The following is a 19,225-nucleotide window of genomic DNA, read 5'->3' as shown; positions in this document are numbered from 1 at the left end:
CAGGGCCTCCCAGCCAGTGACTGTACCAGCTTCCCAGACCCTAACTGGAGGGCAGCTGGCTGTACAGGTCACCCAGGACTGCAGACTGCTGCAGGGTCTCCACAACGCTTCCCATAAGACATCTGTACCTGCCTCCCACTTCTGCAGCTGTGGCTGGACTCCCCCAGTGGACTGTTTTACCAGCTTCCAAGTTTTGCAGCTGCAGCACCACTGAGCTGAAAGAGCTCCTACATCCAGATTTGCCCAATCTGGGAGTAGAAAACAGGGGGAAAACCTGTGTTCTCTGATTAGACCAAAGAGCTCTGAGCATGCCTTCAAATGAGTGCCTGCAGAGCCCCAGATCCAGGGTCCCTCTACTCTATCAGCCAGACATCAGATCCCTCCCACCCACATACCCACTGTGGACAACGTTGGTATTCTTGGGACAGTGTTCTCAACATGGAAGCCCCTGTTCTGCAGATTTACCAGTGGACTCCAGGCAAAGAACTCCTGGAGACAATGCAGAGCTCAATACCAGTAGCCTGTAGAATACTGAGATATTTGGGGAATCTGCGTATGTACATTGTGTCTGCCAACTCTGGCAGCGTAAACAACCACACTTGTGCCTGCACTATCCCCAGCACCATATTCCAGGCATTTACACTCTTTAACACACTGTCCTTCAAGGCACACTTCCATGCACAAGCTTGCTCACACACATTTGTGCTTCTATGCTTGTGGATTTTCCAACACACACACTCAAACCTGTGGACCTCTCCCATCTTCCTGATGAATACTCCATATACCAGAGAAAGATGAAACCAGTCTGAACTACAGACTTCAAGAACAAAAAGTGAAGAGTACAGATAGGCAGGTGGCCAGTGGTCAGTTTAGGAACACATCCAACAAAAATCAGGACATCATGGCTTCACCAGCAACCCCCCCCCCCAAATGAATGGATACTCTAATTCATCAGAAACACAGGAAAATTATTTTGAAGCTATACTTATCCATTTATCACTGGATAACCACACAAATGGAGGGAAATAAAGAGGAAATGACGAAAGCTCTTAAAGAAATACAGGCAAACATAGCCAAATGAAGAGAGGCACAAGTAGAGGCACAATTAGTGCCATATAGAGAGGACACCAGCAAAAAATAGAGCCCATCACAGAAAGACAGAAATCCACATTCAAACAGATGAAGGAAATGGTGCAAGGTGTGAAAACAGAATTAAAACCAATAACAAAAACACAAACAGAGAAACTCCTGGAGCTGGAGAACTTATAGAAAACATCAGGAACCACAAAAGTAAGCATCACCAATAGAATCCATGAGATGGAAGAGAGAATCTCAGGTACTTCAGATACACTTGCAGCAACTTAAACTTCTCTCAAAGAAAAAGCAAAATCAGAAAAGTTGAAAACACAATCATTCTAAGAAATCAAGGATACTCTGAGAAGACAAAATCTATATAAAGAACTAAGGAAGTTAAGCAGCAAAAAAATCAAGTAATCCAATTAAAATTGGTGTACAGAGCTAAACAGAGAATTCTCAATAGAGGAATATCGAATGGCAGAGCAACACTTAAAGAAATGCTCAACCTCATTAGCCATCAGGGAAATACATATCAAAACGACCTTAAGATTTCACCTTACACATATCAGAGTGGCTAAGATAAAAACCTCAAGAGACAACACATGCTGGAGAGGTTGTGGAGAAAGGGGAACCCGCCTCCACTGCTGGTGGGAATGTAAACTTGTACAACCACTCTGGAGAGCAATCTGGCACTTTCTCAGACAACTAGGAATAGCGCTTCCTCAAGATCCAGATACACCACTCCTAGGCACATATTCAAAACAGGCTCAAGTACACAATAAGGACATTTGCTAAACAATGTTGGTAGCAGCCTTATTTGTAATAGCCAGAAGCTGGAAACAGCCCCGATGCCCCTCAGTGGAGGAATGGAAGCACAAAAGAGGTAATATAAAGTAGACTATTACTCAGCAATAAGAAACAAGGAAATCATAATAAATGCAGGTAAATGGTGGGATCGGGAAAAGATCATCCCAACTGAGCTATCCCAGAAGGAAAAAGATGCACACGGTATATACTCACTCATACAGACATATAATATAGGATAAACCTACTAAAATCTATACACCTAAAGAAAATAATCCAGAGGGAAGACTCTTCCTAAACTGCTCAATTCCTATCCAGAAAGACAAAGAGGATGGACATCAGAAGAAGGAGAAAAGAGGGAACAAGTCAGGAGCCTGACATAGAGGACCTCTGAAAGACTCTGCCCTGCAGACTATCAATGCAGATGCTGAGACTAATGGGCAACCTTTGGGCACAGTGCAGGGAATCTTAGGAAAAAAGTGAGAAACAGTAAGATTTGGAGAGGACAGGAACTCCATAAGGAGAGCAACAGAACAAAAAATCTGAGCACAGGGGTCTTTCCTGAAACTGATAATCGAACCAAGGACTGTGCATGGAGATAACCTAAGACTCCTGCACAGATGTGCCCAATGGTAGTTCAGTATCCAAGTTTGTTCCATTGAAATAGGAATAGGGATGTCTCTGACATGAACTGATTGGCCTGCTCTTTAATTACCTCCTCCAAAGGGGGAAGCATCATTACCAGGCCACAGAAGATGACAATGCAGCCACTCCTTATGAGACCTAATTGACTAGGATCAGAAGGAAGGAAAAGAAGACCTCCCCTATCAGTGGACTTGGGGAGGAGCATGCATGCAGAGGGTGAAGGAAGAGAGGGATTGGGACAGGAGGAGTGAGGGAACCACAGGGGGAATAAAAAAGGGAAAAAGTTTAATTAATAAAGAATAAAAAAAGAAAAAATCTAAGAATAATAGGAATAGATGGAAAAGAAGATTCCAGGCTCCGAGGTCCTGAAAATGTTTTCCAGAAAATCATGGAAGAAAATGTTCCCAACTTAAAGAAAGAGATGTCCATTACCACAAAAGAGGCCTACTGGACACCAATAGACAGGGCCAGGATAGAAACTCAAATCACATCATAGTCAAAATGTAATCTACATATAAACAAAATGAAGAAGAAAAACCACCTGATCATCTCCTTAGATGCCGAAAAAGTATTTGACAAAAATCCAACACCCATTCAAATTTAAACTGTTGGAGAGATCAGGGATACAGGCCCATACGTAAACATAGTGAAGACAATATACAGCAGGCCTATAGCCAACATCAAACTAAAGGCAGAGAAACTTCAATCAATCCTACTGCAAACAGGGAGAAGGCAAGGCTGCCCACTCTCTCCATATCTCTTCAACACAGTACTTGAAGTCCTAGCTACAGCAATAAGACAACTAAAGGAGAGAAGGGGATACAAATAAGAAAGGAAGAGGTCAAAGTATCACTAATCACAGATGATATGATAGTATACATGAGTGACCCCAAAAATTCAACCAGAGAACTCCTTCAGCTGAAAAACTCCTTCAACAAAGTGGCTGGATCCAAAATAAATGAAAAATAATCAGAAGCCCTCCTGTATACCAAAGACAAAAGGGTTGAGAAATTAGTGAAACAACACCCTTTACAATAGCGACAAATAAAAAAGTACCTTGGTGTGACTCTAAACAAGCAAGTGAAAGACCTCTTTGAAAAAGCTTCAAGTTCCTGAAGAAAGAAATTGAAGATATCACAAGATGGAAAGATCTCTCATGCTTATGGATCCATAGGATTAACATAGTGAAAATGGCCATCCTGCCAAAAGCAATCTACAGATTCAATGCAATTCCCTTCAAAATAGCAACATAAATCTTGCAGACCTGCAAAGAACAATTGTCAACTACATATGGAAAAAGAAAAAAAAAACGAAATTGCCCAAACGATCCAGTACAACAACAGTTTGTCTGTAGGTATATCTATCCCTGTTCTCAAGCTATACGACATAGCCATAGTAATAAAACCTACATGGTATTGGCATAAGCACAGAATGGTGGATCAATGGAACCAAATAAAGGACTCAGAAAAAAAAAACACACACCTAGAGTCACTTGATTTTTGACAAAGAATCCAAAAGCATACAATGTAAAAAATGCAAGCACCTTCAACAAATGGTGCTGGTCTAACTGGATATCTACCTGTGGGAAAATGCAAATAGATCCCTACTACCCACTCTGTACAAAACTAAAGTCCAAGTATATCAAAGACCTCAACATAAAACCAGACACACTAAATCAGTTAGAAGAAAAAGTAGTGGCAGAAAAGCTGACAGAATCAAAAAAATATTTGGCAGAATATGATACATGCATCTCTCACGAGACAAGAATGGAAATGAGCTTCTTAAGGGGTACTACATGAAGATGGAGGGAGTTTTACTGGGACAGTAATAGAAAGACAGGTTGGAAGGAGAGAACTGAGGTCAAGATCAAATGAGCCAGAGAATAAAAAAGACCTGAAGATTGAAAAAGACAGATGGAGTTAGTTTGAGACTATACAAAGCAATTAGGTGACAGCAGAAAAGCCAGATTTAATAAGGAAGCTATGAGAGGAGTTTGAGACAGAAAAGCTGAAATGTATCAGCCATCTATGAGCTCAGAAAGAACAAGATAGGGTGTGTCTATTGAGCAGTAATTCTCAGAAGCCAAAAAACTCCTAGGCCTAAGGTAGGTTGTATGAAACCTAGAATCTGCCCTGCCCAGGCCTAGGGTAGCAGACAGAGGCGCAGTAATCTTTGGAGACCATGATTTCTGGGTTGAATAAAAGTCCTTTTTACAGTAATATCTGTTTAGCAAAGGTTTCACTGCCTTCATTCATATCAAAATTCCTTGAAAACATAAGGAAGATAGCTCACATTGAGGAACATGAGTTTGGGAGAATTTAATATGCCTTAATACTCTAGAATATTGGATCTTTACACTATTACTTTCCTTTAAAACTCCTGGGACACATTGAAAATTTTTCACAGGCATATTTATATTAGCTTCCATGAGATAATTACCTTACATAACTTCTAGAACGTTGACACTGTTCTTCAATATTATGGTCTTCCCAATTGTAGCCTAAAATATATACCAGAAAGAGTTGATATTTTATTGAAAATTAGGGAAAATTTAACTTTCTCTCTTCAGTGACCTTAGAAACATGATTGATTTACTCTTCCTCATTCCAATTGAAATTACATAAGAGCATGATTGAGAAAAATCAATAGCAGATGTCCACTTTAACCAAATAGTGAAAGAAAATTCACTGTCTTACCTATGGCTGTAAGGTGCTGGTAGGTCTCTATCATCACATCTTTGTAGAGATTCTTCTGGGAAGGATCCAGCAAAGCCCACTCTTCCCGAGTGAAGTACACATTCACATCATCAATGGTAATAGAATTCTAAATTATCCCAAACATGGGTATAAGAGAAAGCACAATAGTGGCAACAATGTAAAAGTATACTTCATCGACAATATATTCATATAATTCTGGATCTTCCCTGAGTTATCTCCTGACAGAGAATTTCTGATGTACTCACCTGGTCATTTTAGAAGTAAACTAAATGAGGAGGTTCATCTCATTTCTGCACCTTTTGAATAGAATATAGCCTTCCAAGAGAAATGTCAATTAACAGACATAAAGTAAGCAAGTCAAGGATGTTGATGAACAGTACAGACCGCAGATCACAGAAATTTTATGCACAATTACTACTACAATAATTATGGACAAGCAGGATGTATTGGCTCATGACTTTAATTTCAGTTGTCAGGAAGCAGAGGTATGTGTATCTCATTTAGCTGGAAGCCTGTCTCGCACCAAAACAAATTTCATGATATCCAGTTGAGGTAGAGTTAAGGCCTTTATCGCTGCAAAAAATCATTTAATTAAGAAAGATTCAAAGAACTCCATGGTATTTCTGAAGTTCCTACAAAGAATTATATACTCAATACAGTTCTGTATCTATCTTCCAGAAACCTGACGTGTCCCAGTTTAAACTCTAATATGAATGAGAACTTACTACAAGGGAATGAGTGTTCAAACAGGTACAAATGCACAGGTGAAAACATTAGTACTGGAATAGTTGTTCATTAATGAGCAACATAAGGCAGTTGAGGTGGATCAGCAATGAAAAGCTCTTGTTGGTCTGGATATAACTGGGCTCAATTGCCAGTGCTTACATGGAGGCTCACAACTACACATTCCACCAAATTCTGAAGTTCGGAGGCCATCTTCTGACTATTGTGAGGACCAGGTACAAAAGAGTTTCATAGTCACACATACAGGCAAAATACTACTGATATTACCTCATTTAAATATTCAAAAGAAACACAAGAGGTAGGAAGAATGTCACACACCTGCAATCCAATGACGCAGAATTCTCAGGCAGTATTAATGTCATGAATACATGACATCCTGAGAATAAGAATATAATCTCTGGCAAATATTAAAACATAAGTGTGGATTTGGATCAGTACAATAGCATATGCTAGGCCATGCTTGCATGGAGACTAAAGCAGTATACTGGGGATCTTCCCCAATATCGTTGTTATTACAAACCCAATTCTAAGAATCTTCCCTAGTGCTCCAACTGAACACATGTGGCTCTTTTCCCTCCATACCATCCAGCAAACATAACACCATGAATACACTAGCCAAGCAGGTCATTAAAATAGCAACACTCATCCAACACACTTTCTGAAACTTCAGAGTGCTAACAGAACCCCAAGAACAAAACTCCCACACATCAAATCAGCACTTGGTCCTATAATTGCCCCAAACCAAGATGCCTAGACACCAGTTTAGGAATAGATTCAAGAAGAGTCAGGCAATATGTCACCACCTGAGCTCAGCTATATTATCACAGCTGGGACTAACTATCTGAAAATTACAAAACTTTTTACAGAAACATAAAGGAATATATCTTCTCATCATTACATGAAACATCCTCTATAATTGACCACATACTCAGACACAATGCAAGTCCTAAGAGCAAATTGAAATAACATCCTGTATCCTATCAAACCACCATGGCTTAAAGCTGGATGTATATATAGCATCAGAAAGTACACAAAGCTTACAAACTCATGGAAAGTGAATAACCTTCAACTAAGTGAAAAAAATGGTTTCAAACAAAAAAAAAATTTAAAGAATATAAAATTCAATGAAAACGAATATATATCACATGAAAACTCATAGAATATAATGAGGAATGAAAAATGATGCTAAGAGGAAACTTCATAGCACAAAGTGTCTACATAAAGATATTAAAGAGGATTCATACCATCAAGGTAAGTGCAGATGTGAAAAGACTAGAACAAAAATATGTAATCACACAAAAGGTGTAGACATCAAGAAATTATCAATTTTAGGTAAAAAATAAAAAGAAGAGAAAGAATCCTTGAAATAAAGTTTTGGGTTTTTGAGAAAAATCAACAAGACAGACAAACTCTAGTCAAAACTAACTGAAAGAGAGAGAGAATATATCAAATCACAAAATCAGAAACTGTATTAAGAATTTTTTGTTTCTTTAAAATCCCACTCATATTATATGAATGTGTTTTTCTTTTAACCCCAGGTGTGGAGCACAAGGCTGCTTCAGTTTGCCCACAGCTGTTACTTATGATTGTCTCTAGGAGGCCTGAGGTTTTGCCACCTGCACATAGTTTAATTCTGAGTCTTCTGAAGAGGGTACACATGCCAGAGCCATGAGGGTGCCTGGGGTCTTTGAAGAAGGAAGAAGCTGCTGCTCTTCCTGATGCTGTTCACCCACACTGCTACTCTGTTTGTCACTGCTGGTTTGTTGGACTGCTGGATATATTGGTGACTAACAGGCATTGCCCCAAAGATCCTGGCCTCCCTAAACCTGACAGAGCAGCTTAAAGAGACCTATAACTCTTTCCCTTCTCGATTTTGTTCTCTTTTACCTAGCTGGGGTGTTGCAAGGAATAAGGTTTGGAAGGGAGGTAGAGTTTTAGAAATGAATAAATAAAACAGTTTTAATAAAATAGTTCCATTTGCTGTTTGAGTGGACTTCTGGAATCCAGATGACAGAGACTGGTAATGCCCTAAAGAAGTCAATGACGCTAACCAGCATTAAGTAGCTGTAGAGATACAAGCTCCTTGTTTGTACTAACCTGTTTCTCTCCTGTCTAGAGCAGTGGGGTGGAAGGGAGGTAGAGGCATTTAAGAACCGTAAATAAAGTAGGTTTTTGAAAAAGGAAAGCCTACAGTTTTGCTCTCAGCAATATGAAATATAAATCCTTATTGAAAAACATAAACTCATGTCACATTTTGTGTTTTCTTTCCATAGCTTAAATTGTGGCTTCCCTGCTCATTTCATTCCAAAGCAACACTTTTGCTTCTACTGGAGGAGGATGAGAGATCAGGGGACTCAGACAGCACCATCCATCTCAGCGCTGCCCTTCCATTCTAGGAACAGACAGAGCCTGGTAAAGAATTAGTTTAGTAAAATGTTCCACTCTCCATGGGTACAGAGTCCTGCATGTATACATTTCATTACCCTATCACTGTCCAATGCAGCCATTTTTACATCACAGCTGATAATTCTTGCTGCAAGCCTCAGTCAAACGCAAACAGTAACAACAACTGAAGCTGAAAGAGGCTATGAATTTGAAAGAAAGTAGTGGCAAATGGGAGGGGAATGAAAAAATAAAAAATAAGTAACATGACTCTTCCTAGGTATGGTGGGGAGAAAGTTTATTATAGATAGAAAGGCACATCACAGGCCTGAACATCCGGGAGAGCCCAAAGTGAACACAACCTTGAGCCATGGGAGGACAGGGAGGAGAGGAGAGGGGCACACCAAACCATGAGACTACGACAGTAAATCATAGATGAAACAGATCAGGTAACCAAATTGGATAAAGAACAGAAAGAAGGGCAGCTGGGTTAAGGGCCCGAGCCCTGGGCTAGAGGGCAGTGTGTATGCCAGCCATGTCCTGTAACCAGGTAGGGACTCAGGGATGCTGGGCAAACCTGGTAGCTAATTCTGCTCTGAACTGTTAAATAGGCACCTCAGCAATTTGTCCCAGGATTTGAGTCTTAACAGTGCCCAGGTCGCCACATCCAGTCTGGTCACAGTCCATCCCACTTCTCACACGTGGGACTCAGATAGCTCAGCAATACTAAGGCTAGGACAAAGGACCTCACAAGCAGCTGATGGCTGCGGGTTCCTGCCCAGCCCCCGAAGGACCAACCACACCAGCTCCTCCTGTTAAGCCTCCTGTTCTACCACGTTCGGAGCGGCGGCCACAAACTCACCATGTTCCCTCTTTGGAAGTCGCCTGAAATCCATTCACAGGACAGAGCAGCTGAGCTCAGAACAAAGCAGGTCGACCATTCCAGACAGCTCGGCTTCCAAACCAAACCTCGAACTTGGCACCCGGAAGAACCTTCCTCTTCCTCTGAGTACAGGATTCATCTGGAAGTCCTGATTGGCCAGTGAGTCTTGAGCAACATGAGCACCTCCCCTAGGGTGACAGTGTACTGAAGAGACAAAGCATAGTGCTTCCTGGACCAGGAGGAATGAATGCATGTTTGCTAATTACAAAGAGCAATGAGAGCCTGGCTTAGGGAGGAACCAGACCCTGGAGAAGCCTGTGCTCTGGGCAGGGACCTTGGATCCATGACTTGGGACACACCTTTTCTTGATCTGCAGAGATTTGTGTTTCAGCAGACCTGTGCCTATTGTCTAATAGCCTACCCTTCTGTCTTCCAGCACTCAGGAGGCACTTCCTCTCCTCCTCCTGGAGTCAAGGTGGATAGTTTGAACAATTCAATATTCAACTTGCAGTGGAGTGAACAATCTGTCCACCGGAGAAAGGCCACCAAGGATATCAACAGTTAAACAGCGATTGCTTTTAGGAAACAAAATGAGATTGTTCTGTCACTTCACATTGGGGTTAGCTAAACTGCAGCTACTTTTCACCTGGTAGATATCAGAAAACCCTGGGAGAAAAACAGGAAACAGGTGATACACAATTTGGAGTAGGCATGTCTTCCTCTGTGGATTCTGGAATAAAAAGAAATGAAAAACACAATGTTATCTGCAAAGGCAGTGCAGATGAACACAGCAGACACAATGACTCTCTCTATGGATGTAGAATGGAGATCTTTTAAGAATGGTCAGAAGGCTCTTATATAACTAGTCCAACAATACCTGTTAGCAAAGGAGAAGTTGAAGAATCCAGTAGCTCTGCTCAGACCATATGGCAGGTTTTCTCAGCTGGTCTTTAGTAGATACCAGAATTCCAAAGAATTGGCTACTTTGTGTATGTTTCCAAGATCACAGTGTGTTTTTACAGGATCAAAACTCATGGAAAGGTGAGTTCACCTCTCCTAAGGCACAAGGCCCTGTGGAATGCATGGGTTAGATGTGCACTATTAGACTTGCTTTTCTTTATAAAAGCATGTTAGTTCGGCCTGGGTACAGGAGGAGAAGATTCCTATGGTTGGGGTAGTTAGGCAAGGAATAAAGAAAAGAATTCCATTGTCTCAACCAGAGACTGTGGAGTGCATATGTCTTAGCACAGGAACTGCAACTGTGGAAGCAAAGCCTTGTCATCCAGGGAGTGTACCTCCTCAGTCCTCAGGCACAAGAGGTTTCTTGACCCCACTGTGTTGTGGTTGACTATGCTGTGGGCTGAGATCAGATGGATCTGAAACCTTCTATATAAACTGGAATTTAATACTCTTGGAAACACACTTTCTGAAATAGTTTATCCTCAGTAAAATATTGGCAGTTTGTGTGTGTGTATGTGTCATTTTTCCTCAGGAAAGCATTGTCTTATGGCATTGGAGACAGTCAAAAATTAACCACCCCAAGAGACTGCCATTGACTGCAGATCTTATCTAAATGTTGCCATCGTTTTCTGTGGGGACTGGTAGGGAGGGAAACTACAGATAATGACACATACTCAGAGGATAGAGACTTGAACCAAAGTTTGAAGCCTGGATTGAAACCTAAGTTGGATGTCTTGCAGTGTTCAATCTCTCCCAGGTCAGGGTAGGGCAGGTGAGATGAAAGAAGCCTGTCACAGAGCAGGAGGAGTTGGCTGCCCTCCACTAACAGGAAATTATATCTCTCTTCAGTTTATCTGTTTCTAATTTCTTTTTCTCTAGCGCTCTCTCTACCTTGGTGGCTCACCCATGTTGGTTTGCATTTTGCTCAATATCTTTTTATGAGATTTCTTGCACCCAAATATCATATCAAACACATGTCTCAACCCTGAGATGACCCAATTATCAAAGCAGTACTTTTTGGTTCTCCATAGCATTTCTTAATTTTGGTGAATGCACAGATGGTTCTTGTTGCCCTGGTGATTTCCTTGGACCACAGTCACTGTAATGTCTAGAGACATGCACCCCAGGGGTTCTTTTAGCCACCTGGAGAATTCTCAAGGTACAAGGCCATTATAGAAGTTGGTGGGAGGCATTTATCTTCAGAGGATGATTCAGGTGGTTCCTTAACTGACTTACCTTCTGAGACTAAAATATGAATTGCTACAAATAATTGCCCAAACATGACTACCTTTTCTCTTCATCAGGAGGATATGCCTGGTAAATGGAACTTACCTAGTTGGGAGAAGAACAGTTCCTCAATAGCAAATGCACTTGGTTTTATCCTAAGGAATGTGGTGGTGACTGAGTTATTTTCTCCAAAATCTGTGGTCAGAGCTCACAATCTCCTTCACAATGTGACTATGAAATGAACTGGTGCATATGGAAAGAAGGAGGAAGGGGAAGGAAGACACTGCTCCAGGGAAAGAAAGGTCAATGATCCTGGTCATTGATCACGTAGAATTCAGGCATGTTCCTGGGAAGGAAGAATATTATGGTGGATGGTGGACATGATGAGATTTGAATTCCATATGTTAAATACAAGTTTTACACTCTTTGAGAGAAAAGACTTATGGTTGACATTTCTTTTTATATTTCTTTTTAATTTTTATATTCATTTTACATCCCAATCACAGTCCTTTCCCACCTCACCTTCCTGTGGCTCCTTCTCACCTTATTTGTCCTTCCCCTTGTCCTCTAAAAAGGGAGCCTCTTTCCACCACTGACATATCAATTCATATCAAGACTGAACTCCTCCTCATCCTCAGGCCGGGCAAAGCAGCCTGATAAAGATAAAGTATTGAAAATCAGGCAACACAGTCTATGTCATAGACAGCACTTATATCTTACAAGCATCTGTGTGGCTGCATCTGTAGAAACCAGAGATTAAGTGGAGAAGCATAGCAGGCTATTCTGATCTGCCCCATGTATGGAGAAAACTCTAGAGATGGATGCCTCTCTATCTGGGAAAAAAAAAATCTCATTTCCGGGAAAGTCAGTAACCCATTTCTTGGCATATCTGTGTTTTTCAATTGTTGCCGTGTTAGCTTGTGGTTTTCCTACTGAGATGATTGAGATGGCTAATACACTGGTTTTAAATTGTTAAAAATTCTTATGCCTTGTCTGTGTGTGCTCGTTGGGTTGGCTTTAGCTATCAATGTTACATAGCTTAGCATGATCTGTTGGAGTACCAACTGGGGGTTCCCCAGATGAGAATCACTTGTGGCTATGTTTCTGGGTGACTACAGTGGTTGTGAATTCAGTGGTAAACCCCAGGCACTGATGGTCGAAATTTACCTCAACATGTGGCCTCCGCTGATTAAGAAAACTTACAAAGAACTAGACAGTGACCTTGTAAAAGAACATAGCAACAAACAGTGTTCCACCATAATCCGTGCCTTCATTTGATAGCCTGAGTTTCTTTCCTGAGCTCCCTCAATGTTTGGGGTTTACCAGCATCAGCCGAAGGAGCCTATTCATCTCTTGAGTCATTTTCGGTTAGTGGAGTTAATGACAGCAACAAAGAAGAAAGGAAGAACAAAATCTGTACGCTCAAAATATGCTTGTCATTGTCAGAAAATCCGAATATTGTTGGTTTTAACAATATGAAACATATAAGAAATCTAGATTTCAAAAGCCACTTTATGCTTAACTTGGAGCTTAATGTTGCATTCCAGGAAGTACTGAGGGAAGAGAGTGGCAAGAGAAATAAAGGCCATGGAGGTCAAGGTAAGGAGGGTTCAGTGGAAAACAGACTCTGTGAAAAGTTGGCTAGAAGTTACATGATGATTTGAATGATGATGGCCCAATATGCTTATGTAACTGAAGGCTTGGTGCTCAGCTAATGGAACTGACTGAGGAAAAATAAGAGCGAATGGAATCATTGGATGGGGTGTGTCACCCTCTGAATTCTAAGTGTGGCCCTCTCTATCTATCTATCTATCATCTATCTATCTATCTATCTATCTATCTATCTATCTATCATCTATCTATCTATTTATTAATTTATTTATTTATACATACATACAATGTTCTGTGTGCATGTGTGCCAGCACACCAGAAGAAGGTACCACATCTCCTTACAGATGGTTATGAGCCATATGTGGTTGCTGGAAATTGAACTCAGGACCTTGTGAAGGGCAGACAGTGCTCTTAAGCACTGAGACGTCTCTCCAGCCCCATGGCCCCATTTCAAAAAAAATATGGTGAGAGGGACAACCTGGTGAAAGAGCTGTGAGCTCACAATTTTCTATTTTCTGAGTTATGGGGCCAGTTGAGGACACTGTGCTGGTGAAGTTCATGGAGATGTGCACACGTATGAATATATATGTGTGTGTGAGAGAGACAGAGAACAAGCACCAAAAGGGCCTGGGTCTGTGTTGAGCGCCTAGGATGATGTATGTGTTACAGGTATCTAAGTGCCCCCAGTCTGTGTGTGGATCTCTCAGTCAGAAGAACAGGGAGGCTGTGTCCATGGAAGATAGGATTCAGCATTATCTTTTGTGAAGTCCTGAGTGAGTTTTCCTAAACATGGAGCCATCTCCTCAGCCCTGAGAAAGCCACAATTTAAAGCTTTGTATGTCTTTCATTTATTTGGATTTATTGCATTCACATGTCCGTGTGTTATGCTTGCAAAGGCCAAGGAGGACATCAGATTCTTTGGGGATTCATTTACAGGGTATACTTAGCTAGATTGTGATTCCTGAAATGGAACCTGTCTTCTATAACAACACCCAGTGCTAGTAACTCCCATGCCCTCTATAGCCAATTTTTATTTAAAGTTACTTTTACAGATGTTTATTAAAATATATTTCCCCTGTTCTTGTCCTTTCTCCATCCTATTCCAAATTCTTTCCTTTCAATGTCTAAAAAAAGAATGTGTGAATAAGTATGGACCAATATACATAAAAAAAAACTTACTGAGTCCATTTATTTGGCTTGTGTGGGTAAGTGTTTGTGTGCTTAACCCTTTGTATAGGATATATAAATATGGAACTCACCACTGCCTGAGGCCAATTCTTCCACTTTCACGAGTGGTGTAATCTTCAATGCCCAAAATGAATCTAACTCTGAAGTGACTTGAGCTGTCTTGGAAAAAACATTAGCAAGCAAGGGATGGCAAATTCCTTAGGTAACACATGGTGCTGGCATAGTCTTGAAGTTCTGGAGTTGTAGGGAGGTCTATGCACATTGATCTTCGCCAATCAGTTTCCCTTTGTTTTGTGGACCACCCATTACATCATTGAGCTAGGATGTTTCCTTGCATGACATGTTCCTGGCATGGCCTGGGCATTCTGGAGCTTTAGGGAGGACTATGGATGTTGATTTTAGCCAATCAGACTCCCTTTCTTATATGGACCATTGACCTAGGATGTTTCCTTGCATACATTGACATCTTGAAGTTCCTGCCTCCTCTTTCTGAACACCCTGACTACAGGCCTGTGTTACCATGCCTGGCATAGGTGGTTTTAACCTCAGTGATTTAATAGAATGTTGGGATGAGTGTAACACATAGTTACACTTAACTATATTGAGAACTTACTTATGTCTATGAGGCTGGTTTTCACTATCTGTTGCATAATGATAGAACTCCAATCTACTATGATGAGTATTATAAACTCAATGCTAAAGAAAAACAATTGTCTTTAAAATTAAAAAAAGAAGATTTCAAGACAATCAACTGTAATTGAAGAACACTTTCTTTCTATTACTGTAGTTAGGACCAGAGCCTGTTTCCTAGCTACCATGACTATTTGGACTCAGTGACTCATTCTCAATAATCCCATTGAAAGAACTATGTTATTGAGGTAGACAATACCCAAATATCCTTTAGACACTAGGGAGGCAAAGTAAGCAGATCTAGTATGTACACTAAGTTCCAGGAGAGCCTGAGAATCATAAAGAGACTATTCGTTTAACTAAAAAAAAGAGAGAGAGAGAACAATGTTTGAAAATAAAATTATTTTTAATTATTTTTTATCACAATTTATTCATTTTGTATCCTGGCTGTATCCCTTTCCATCTCCACTTATTCCCACCTATCCTCTCCATTTCCCCCTGTGCACCTTCCCTAGTCCTCTGATAGGGGGCTAAGGAAAAAAGAGAACATAATGATTAAAACAGAAATTATTAAGTAAAACTGGAAACATATTAACATATTTATTCAGTGTGACTAATTTTGAGCATTGATGAATACATAGGTTATACTTTATCTTTCTTCCCACAGGTGAAATTTGCTAATTGAATACATGATAAAACATTTAAATGCAGGCTTGTTGAAAACAGTTCACAGAGGGTTCTCATACATTAAGGAATAGAGCTATGGAAGCTCCCATGCAGGAGACATAAGTGTAGGCAAAGAGAAGTGTGTGTAGAGAGACGGAGAGAGAACAGAGAGAAAAAAGACAGGAAGAGAAGAAACACAGAAAGAAAGACAGAGAGAAGAAAAGCATATAGAAGAAAAAAAAATCTGGCTCTAGAGGGAAGAGCCGCGTGGAGAGGGCAAGCCCATTCTACTGGACTGGAAAGTTAAGGGTAGTGGTAGGGTATGTCAATCATAGAAGAAGGTAGGGACTGAGGGATGCTTTCAAAGAAGCACCTCAGTAGCTTGTCATGGGTGTGAAGCACAACATATGATAAGTAAATCATCCTTTAGGTTTAATAGGTTTACATAGAAGGCCAGTGATGGACACAACTAAGTAATCTCACAGGCCATATATTAAAAACTTCCCATCTGTAAATTCCTTCCTGATTCTCAGCTTATTTCTTTCCTGCAAGGTATTCACATGACATAATGTTATTAAGCAGAAAATATCTCATGTAGGGGAATAGTTCTATTCACTGATGACATTCCAGAGTAGAATAGAATTACATGGAGTCCATTGATTTATTAGACCTAAGGGAGATATAGGAATGTTTATTCAGAATATTGTTATTCCTGCCAGGTAGAGATGTTACAGGGATGACAGAGTTGGGACTGAGGAGATTTGAAGTCCAATTCGAAATGACCAAGTGGCAGCATGCATGGTATTCTGACTGACATGTACACCTATCTGAAAAGCGAAGGAAAGAGTGGAAGAACTTGGGAATTAACCCACCACAGCTGAGTAGATACAGAGAATACAATAGAAGGCTGCTTGTCCTCAGGTACAACCCAATAATTAATTGCTTTAATTAATTGCTAGGACTTTAATCCTTTCTTTAACATCCAAATCTCCTTCCCTTATAGTTCCTCCACAGGTCTCTGTAAATGCCTGATTTCTCTTGCCTTCTATGAAATCTGTTTAAATCTCAGGATCCCCTGACAACAATCTCCACAGCATCTGGAGTCTTCACCATTCAGGGCTCCTAACTGAATGTTTGCATGCATCAGGGAAGCAGAATACAATTCACTTCTGAAAAGTTGGTCTTCATGTTTACAAGTTATTTTTCTCTCTTTATATTAGGCATAATCTCAAGAAGGGGTACACCTGTCACTTGTCCTTGTGGGCTCCCATTGCTGCCTATGTGAAATAAACTCAGTCTGGTGGCTTTGGTCACATAGTCAAGCACTTTTTAAACACACGTACTGTCAGTTTCTGTCCTGAGCATTTTGGATACTTCCATATTGTTGTGAAGATATTGGATTAGAAACTTCTTTCAGCACCAAGTCTAAGTTACTTTTCATGCTCTCAATCTTCTATTTCTTCTGGGTCATCAGGGCTGAGTTAAAGATGAACTTAGAATTAATCTTTCACACCTAAAAATGCTATTCATGACACGTTTATGGGGCTAAATACATGGCTCAGCACCTAGAAGAACTGGGTGCACACTCTAATTTTCAAACAAATTTTATCCTTCAAATTGCCCTGAATCCCTCAATTATTATATGATAGTATGTTTACAATTTAAAAAGAAGACAATATTTTATTGATGTTATATCTCAACTAATCTAATTTGAGCATCAGGGAAACAGAGCTGTAGGAAAGGTTTTTGGTATCCAAAGCTGGCAATCAGTCCTCAGTTATCATATTTAGATGGACAAAGGAGATCCAACAAACTTCTCTCCCACTTTGTACATCTCAGTCCAGGCCTAAAAGCCCATAATCATTTCATGCACACATCAGAAGTGTTTCTTTTTAAGTAAATATCCTTGCTGTTACTTTATCTATAACATTTATATTACATATTTCCTATAGAATGCAGAACTTTAAGATGAAATGACATATGGATAATTCGGAGAAACATATGGATTCACAGAATCCAATCTGATATATTCATATCACATCAAGCTATGTAGTGAAATGCAGTTGATGGATGATTAGACCACTTCATTACATCTCCAGGATACTTGAAATCACAAAGCTTTGAGTTACCAAAATGAACATATTTATACGGTTTCTCTTCAGTATGTTTCATTCATGAAAGTGAAGCCTATAGAAATTTACAAAGGCTTCATCACAGTGAATATATTCATAAGGTTTTCTCTTGAGTATGATTATTTTTATGACTTTGAAAAAATGTGACATGCAAAGGCTTTACTAGTTATATTCATAGGGTTTCACTCCAGTATGAAATCTTTCATGCCTTAGGAGATGACGTCAATGTTCAGAGGCTTTCCCACACTGATAACATTCTTACGGGTTCTCTCTAGTATGTGTTCTTTTATGTACTTGAAGACTACTGGATTGTGAAAAGGGTTTACCACGTTGATTACCTTCATAAGGTTTCACTCCAGTATGAATCCTTTCATGCCTATGGAGATTGCTACATTGTGCAAAGGCTTTCCCACACTGCTTACATTCATATGGTTTCTCTCCAGTATGTGTTCTTTTATGCATTTGGAGATGTCCGTGTTGTGAAAAGGCTTTCCCACACTGATTACATTTGTAGGGTTTCTCTCCACTATGTGTTCTTTTATGTATTTGAAGACTACTGGAGTTTGAAAAGGATTTACCACACTGAACACTTTGCCATGGTTTCTTTGCAGTATGAATTCTTTCATGCCTCTTAAGACCACTATGAAATCCAAAGGCCTTACCACATTGATTACATTCATAGGGTTTCTCCCCAGTGTGTGTTCTTTTATGCCCTTCCAGATTTCCGTGTTGTGAAAAGCCTCTCCCACACTGAGTACATTTGTAGGGTTTCTCTCCAGTATGTGTTCTTTTATGCAACTGGAGTGTATTGAGGTTTGAAAAGGCTTTACCACATTGACTACATTCATAGGGTTTCTCTCCAGTATGTGTTCTTTTATGAATGTGGAGAGTCTTCAATTGTGAAAAGGCTTTACCACATTGATTACATTCATAGGGTTTCTCTCCAGTATGTGTTCTTTTATGAATGTGGATACTATACAATTGTGAAAAGGCTTTCCCACACTGATTACATTCGTAGGGCTTCTCTCCAGTATGTGTTCTTTTATGCCTTTTCAGATTTCCGTGCTGTGAAAAGCCTTTCCCACACTGATTACATTCAAAGGGTTTTTCTCCAGTATGTGTTCTTCTGTGCATTAGGATACCACTGTGTTGGGAAAAGGCTTTACCATACTGTGTACATTCATAGTGTTTCTCATAAATATGTCTTCTTTCAATCCTGCAAAGAAAATTGGGTAGAATAATGTATAAATAGTGCAGGCAGAATGACGTATAAATAATGAATAAATAAATCATCTTTGAAAATTAATTTCACAGGAATATTTATATCAACTTTCATGAAATAATTACCTTCCATAACTTCTAAAAGGTTGATAATGTTCTTCCATATTATGGTCTTCCCAATTGTAGCCTAAAATATGTACCAGAAAGTGTGTGATATATTATTGAAAGAGAGGTAAATTTTCTGTTACTGTGTTCAGTAAATCTCAGAAACATGCCTGATTTTTCACCTCAATCATCCTGATTCTAATTGAAATTATATAAGAGCATCAATAAAAACA

The 19,225-nt window shown here is 39.9% G+C and overlaps 1 protein-coding gene across 1 annotated transcript; it reads right to left on the bottom strand.

Annotated features, from left to right (window-relative positions):
- Positions 1–40: 40 nt before the first annotated feature.
- Positions 41–18,800, bottom strand: LOC132651401 (zinc finger protein 239-like). Its single transcript, XM_060376613.1, has 3 exons — positions 18,379–18,800; positions 17,929–18,054; positions 41–248 (listed from the first exon to the last, which is right to left on the bottom strand). The coding sequence occupies exons 1-3, from the start codon at positions 18,798–18,800 to the stop codon at positions 41–43; spliced, it is 756 nt and encodes a 251-aa protein (XP_060232596.1).
- Between the last annotated feature and the right edge of the window lie 425 nt (positions 18,801–19,225).

Source organism: Meriones unguiculatus, assembly GCF_030254825.1.
Source record: "Meriones unguiculatus strain TT.TT164.6M chromosome 13 unlocalized genomic scaffold, Bangor_MerUng_6.1 Chr13_unordered_Scaffold_70, whole genome shotgun sequence".
Lineage (NCBI taxonomy): Eukaryota > Metazoa > Chordata > Mammalia > Rodentia > Muridae > Meriones > Meriones unguiculatus.
Note: the sequence above shows the minus strand (reverse complement) of the source record. Positions and strands in the feature narration are given on the sequence as shown.